Source organism: Nannobrachium achirus, assembly GCF_963921795.1.
Source record: "Nannobrachium achirus genome assembly, chromosome: 3".
Taxonomy (NCBI): Eukaryota; Metazoa; Chordata; class Actinopteri; order Myctophiformes; family Myctophidae; genus Nannobrachium; species Nannobrachium achirus.
Genome location: NC_137812.1, coordinates 76,092,771 through 76,099,333, shown reverse-complemented (window position 1 = coordinate 76,099,333; position 6,563 = coordinate 76,092,771). Strand labels below are relative to the sequence as shown.

The 6,563-nt window shown below is 46.3% G+C and overlaps 1 protein-coding gene across 1 annotated transcript in view; it reads right to left on the bottom strand.

Moving 5' to 3' along the window:
- The window catches only part of LOC308282459 (uncharacterized protein), a gene marked incomplete at both ends in the record, with an annotated part of 121,115 nt that overhangs the window by 86,358 nt on the left and 28,194 nt on the right, over positions 1–6,563 (bottom strand). Inside the window, one exon of the mRNA XM_080722805.1 lies at positions 512–609. Coding sequence (XP_080578931.1) covers positions 512–609 — 98 coding nt within the window. The remainder of the gene's footprint in view (positions 1–511; positions 610–6,563) is intronic.

Below are 6,563 nucleotides of genomic sequence, written 5' to 3'. Positions count from 1 at the left end.
CTGGGAACCCTCCGGTTGCCTCGTTGTTCACTGACTACAGTTCACTGTGTTTATTCTGATCTCACACTAGTAGGTCTCTCTGAAGAAGAGAGTCTGCTGAACGCTGTGAATGGTAGCTTTGAGCTGTGATATGAGTGAGTATACAGTAGAGTATACACTACCTGAAGATATGTGATATGAGTGAGTATACAGTAGTACACTACCTGAAGATAGCGGCTTGATCCGTGTGTGTGTGTGCGCACGTGCGTGTGTATGCGTGCAGGGGTGTGTGTGTGCGTGCATGGGTGTGTGTGTGCGTGCATGTGTGTGTGTGCGTGCATGGGTGTGTGTGTGCGTGCATGGGTGTGTGTGTGCGTGCATGGGTGTGTGTGTGTGCGTGCATGGGTGTGTGTGTGCGTGCATGGGTGTGTGTGTGCGTGCATGTGTGTGGGTGTGTGTGTGTGTGCGTGCATGGGTGTGTGTGTGTGTGTGTGTGCGTGCATGGGTGTGTGTGTGTGTGTGCGTGCGCTACCTTTATTGTCTCTGATGTCCACAGCAGACTGAGCTTCCAGCAGCAGAGAGATCAGATCCTTGTTCCCACTGAGAGCAGCATGGTGGAGCGGAGACAGCCTGCACACACACACACACACATGTGCACACGCACACACACACGCACACAGGCACGCACACACACACACACACATGTGCACACGCACACACACACACGCACACAGGCACGCACACACACACACACACACACACACACACACAGGACATCAACATTTTTTGTTCGGTGCAGAAGAATGCTGTTAACAGACAAAACCTTTGCTGCTGTGTTCATACATTTATGGTATTTCTCCCAGCAGGTTTGGGAGCAGTTAGGGGTTCAGAGTCTTGCTCAAGGACTCTTTGACACCAACTCTAGAGGAGCCCGGGATCCAACTGGGAACCCTTTGGGTTGCCTGGTTTACTGTGTTTATTCCAGTCTCACACTTGTAGGAGTCTCTGAATAAGAGATGCTTCTGAAAGCAGTGAACTGTAGCTTTGAGCTGTGATATGAGTGAGTATAGATATATTTCTCCCAGTAGGTATGGGAGTTTTTTGTCGTAGCTCTCCAGCTCTCTTAGGGTGTGTAATCTGTGGAAGTATTGTGTCTCTGATGTCTTGGTATAGAGGGTATGCATCACATGCATCTCTTAGTATGTGTCTCTGATGTCTTGGTATAGAGGGTATACATCACATGCATCTCTTCTAGTATGTGTCTCTGATGTCTTGGTATAGAGGGTATGCATCACATGCATCTATTCTAGTATGTGTCTCTGATGTCTTGGTATAGACTAGAGGGTATACATCACATGCATCTCTTCTAGACTGAGTGGAAAAAACATAAAGCAGCATGAAGCATTGGAGTCTGGAACAAGGGTGTAGTTGTCGCGATTTAAAATGAAGCAACACAGAACTGAAAGTTCCTATGATTGGCCGCTAGTTGCGCTGTTCTGGTAGCAGAAGCAACATGTTCTCCATAGGATTCCATCCATTTCCCCCAAACTTTTACATTTGATTTTCTTACCTTAATAAACATTGTCATAAATAACTAAATACTAGTTCCTGTCGCTAGTTTAAAGCCTTGTTTCAATCACCATAAATGGTAAATGGTAAATGGTGCATTTATATAGCGCTTTTATCCAAAGCGCTTTACATAGATTGTGCATTACATTCACCCATTCACGCACACATTCATACACCGGTGGCGGAAGAAACCATGCAAGGCACCAACCTGCTCACCGGGAGCAATTAGGGGTTCAGAGTCTTGCCCAAGGACTCTTCGACATTAACTCAGGGGGAGCCCGGATTCGAACTGGGAACCCTTCGTGCTCTAATAACGGTTTCTCTACCCCTGAGCTATGCCGCCCCAGTTATCACCGACACTGAACAGAATGTTGCCAAAGCCTTATCAGCTCTCAGCATGTTGGGAATTCCTGCCATCTGCAGGCCTCTCACATCATAGCACTGACAAAAAAAAAACATGAAAACCAAACCAAAATGTCTGTTTTGGTTTGAGTAATGAAATAGAAAGGAGCAATTCTTGGAAATTACAAGTGTGAAGCAAATCACGAGGAATCAACTGGTAACAGAATTCCGTCTTACCATTTATATTCTATATTGTGATGTCAAGTGAAGCATGACAACAGTGTGTGAAGCATCTAAAGCTTCACTTTTCTGTTCCGTTGTACAAAAGTTAACAAAAAGCAGGTTTACTTTGCAGGCAATGAATTATCGGCCCACGAACAATAGTGTGTTACCTATAGCAACCACACTAATAACTAATCTGCATAATGACGTCATCACTCGATGACATCACAGTATCATCACAGCCACATAAATGACCTTTAAAACGACGTCCCATAAAACAGAACGTCATTCACCAGCGAATCCGGCTGCTTCCAGACCGACTCGTTAGTGTGGTTGCCTGACAGGGCAACACATTATAGTTCTAGGGAAACGTTATAGACTTCTTTAACCGTTTATAGATTTTTTTCTCCCGCTGCCATTGGAAATGGCAGGGTAACTCCTCAAAAATGGCGTCACTTTATTGATTACTAAGGTAACTTTTCCGCTGCCATTGGAAATTGATGGAATCAATGGGAATCAATGGGATAGGGAATCAATAGGTAATCAGTAGGGAATCAATGGGAGTGGGAATCAATAATCAATAGGGAATCAATTGGTGGAGCTTCATATGACAGTTAGCTTGCTGCAGAATATAGTCACGTCAGCAACCACACTTGCAATTTCCAATTGCATCTTTTCTAGTCTGTAAATTACTGTAGTTTTCAACTGAAGATGTTAGCCTGGATTCTGCACCTGAAAGCACAGGGCTGCTGCCACACTGCTGTGGTGGTGGAGAACAAGGTGTACTGCTTTGAAAATGAAGACCACAGTGGTCGGATGGAGGTGCGTGTCTTCAACACTGTGTCTTTGCGCTGGGTGAAGGTTTCAACTGGAAGAGGACGACCTCCCCTTGAGATTCCCTCCAGGCGCTCCGGCCACACAGCTGTGCTCATAGGAGACGTGGCCTACGTATGGGGAGGGTCTAAGAACGACTCGATGCTTTACTGCAACGTTCTTTATGCGTTCGATGTGGACGCCCACAGATGGTCTCAACCCAATGTTACGGGGAGAGTTCCAGAGGCCAGGGAGGAACACTCAGCCTGTGTCCTGGGGACGTTCATGTTTATCCATGGAGGAAAAGGCTACGGACGCCATAACTTCTATAATGACTTGTACAAGATGGACACCACCACCATGGTCTGGTCTTTGATTGACACCGGAGGCCTTGATTCATCTGGTCACTCTGCCACCATCATCGGGACAAAGATGTTTGTGTTTGGGGGCAGTATCTGCGGCCTCAGCGACAACCTCAGAGTGTTTGACACAGAGACCAACAGCTGGCTGATGAGAACATGGTATACACCTTGTCAAATTGGCACTAAAGACTGGCAAGTGATGTACTCTGAACAACATGCAGCCATTGTCTACAATGGAGAGCTGTACATATTTCAATGCTTGTACAAGCGTCAAGGCTACACTTGTAACGGAAGAAGCATTGGCAAGTGGTCTAATGATCTGTGGAAATTAAATCCAGAGACCTTTTCCTGGCAGAAGGTTAAGCCTAAGGGGAAAGGCCCGGTGTGTGGGGTTAGGATGTGTTGCTGCATGGTAGGAGGTCGCATCATCCTGTTTGGAGAATGGACTGGACGGCAAAGGGCGAATAGAGCCTCCAGCATAGTGGAAGATCGCATTGACCTCTTTGGAGGATGTCAGAGGGCGGGTATGAGCAGCGCATCCGTACCCACTGACGACCTGTACATCTTAGACTTAAGTCCTAGTCTGAGGACGGTATGCAAGCTAGCAGTTATTCAGTACGGTCTGGAGCAGTCTGGACTCCCACACAACATCAAGTGGGAGCTGGCAGCCATGACTACCAACAGCAACTGAAAAAACGATTTTTGCGTTACATGCCGCGATTTTAGTTTTTTAGCGTGGGCCTGTGCACGTGCGTGTCCATCGTGCACGATGGTGCACACTGTGGTCTGTTCGCGATTACAAAAGACCCCATGTTAATCCATGCTAGCATTGTTAATGCTGCTACGTGTAACAAGGTTACAGGAGAAACGTTTTGTCCCAGTTCTCTAGCCTTCTTTTTGCTTGCTGCTGTGTTCACACGTTGTTGTATTTCTCCCAGGAGGTATGGGATTTTTTTTTTTTTGTCATTGGTCATGTTTTCTGTGGGAAGTATGTGTCTCTGATGTCTTGGTATAGTGGACAGGTGGTCAGTATGTGTCTCTGATGTCTTGGTATAGTGGACAGGTGGTCAGTATGTGTCTCTGATGTCTTGGTATAGTGGACAGGTGGTCAGTATGTGTCTCTGATGTCTTGGTATAGTGGACAGGTGGTCAGTATGTGTCTCTGATGTCTTGGTACAGTGGACAGGTGGTCAGTATGTGTCTCTGATGTCTTGGTACAGTGGACAGGTGGTCAGTATGTGTCTCTGATGTCTTGGTACAGTGGACAGGTGGTCAGTATGTGTCTCTGATGTCTTGGTATAGTGGACAGGTGGTCAGTATGTGTCTCTGATGTCTTGGTATAGTGGGCAGGTGGTTAGAAAGTGTAGCTCTGTTTCCACCACATGTTGTGTGCAGTGGGTACATAGTGGTACATAGTCTATCTTCCCTTGGGAGCGGGGTCTGTCTGTGGCGGCCTTTCTCTATTGCAAGGCTGTGTTCGCTGAGTCTGTACCGAGTCAAGGCTTTCCTGAGTTTTGAGTCGTTGACCGTGCTCAGATATTCTGCCAATGTATATTATCTTTTTAGTGCTAGATAGCATTCCATTTTGCTTTTGTTTTTGTTGTCTCTTTCCAGTATGTCAGATGCGTCTAGCAGATTACCAAGCGTGTTTAGGAGGGGAGCGCTCGTTTTATGGTTAGATGTCACAGTTATTGTCCACGACATTGCAAGCGGCGCGAAGGCCAGCGGACCTTGGTCCTGCTCTTCGCGCCCGAGGCCGCAAGCCGTGGTGAATGCAATCGTTATATTTATGCCCACGATAAACGCATTCTATTCACCTCCTCTGCGCGGTCCAAGTGACTACAATGGAGCGCTCCCTACCTCCGGTTCAGCCAATCACAGGGGGCTCGGGGGGGGGGGGGGGGGGGGGGGGGGGCAGGAACTTGTACAAGCTTGGGTATCCACTAGACGCATGTTTTCTTATAATCAGGTAAAGTCCAATGGGTTTTCCGTCTGGTAGTTGTGGGAGTCGGGGTACATCCCTGTAGGTTTTCACCAAGCACTATAGGCTATCTACCATGTAAATGCCTGTATGTTGTTCATAAAGTCATTAGTGTGCCTGCTAGGCAACCAGTTGTTCTAGTCACCAATATGAGTAATCAATATGAAAAAAGTAATTTTGGGGTGAACTATCGCTTTAAATCTGCTCTCTCTTTAGCAGTCTTCAAATCACTTCTGCCTGGCTATGGGATCATTTCTTCTCCCTGGCTATGGGATCATTGTTTTGGCTGGTACCAGGAACGTGCTGGGCCCCTGATTCAGCCTGGGAAAATGACTTGGTGAGGCCCTCATTGCACGCAGCCATTGGCCGCGCGCCAGATGTTTCCGCCCTCCGGACACACCGCAAGGCCCCACATACTAACCAATGAACGGTTACTGTCATTTTAGGTATCATGGTTTTTCCGGTATAAAGAGAGTCTGATGATGTTGTATGTAGACCATCCAGGAGTAGTCAAGGAAGCTAGGGAGTAGTGGGCCGGTATTCAGATGATAGACAAGCCAGAGGGGCCAATGTGATGGCTCTGTGGGCTGCTGCTACTCAGTACCCAGGGGGCAAAGGAAGGTGTGCTGCATTTGCCCCGACATAAAAGGTTGTCCACCAGAAATATTATCTATGACCCAGTAGGATCACAACCTATATGGACAACCCGGTCAATTTGTACGGCAAAGTTCCAATATGGCCGCCTCAATATTAGCCCCTATTAGTTTTAATGGGGGGTGAATAGGGAAAAATTTTAAACTGAGTGATATTTCCACGAAACTTCACAGGTTGATCAATGGTATACATATGGACATTTTTTGTATTGCAAGTTTCCATGAAATCCAATATGGCCGCCACAATATGGCCGCCATAATGTAAGGACCCAGAAAATAGGTTTTGCCTCTAACTTCTGAACCAGATGAGCTAGAAACGCAAACTTGGTGTCTATTTCATGGTGTCTGACCATGGGAGACTCAATGGAATAGCTAATTTTATTATTGGGTGTGTCTGGACCTTTATTGTGCATATTTGCAAGATCGTGGACTCCCAAAATAGAGCTTTAACATAATTTCTACCATGATTGTTGACTGCTTTTGCAAATACAAGCAATATGAATCCATTTGCTAAGATTTATGGCACAGAAGGGACTTATACCTGTATTATTCTTGAGTTTGCATGTTGTCAAAATGGCTGTAAACAAGATATTATATTTCCTGTCCGATTCTACTGTATGTAGTTGTAGCAATGACTTCAGA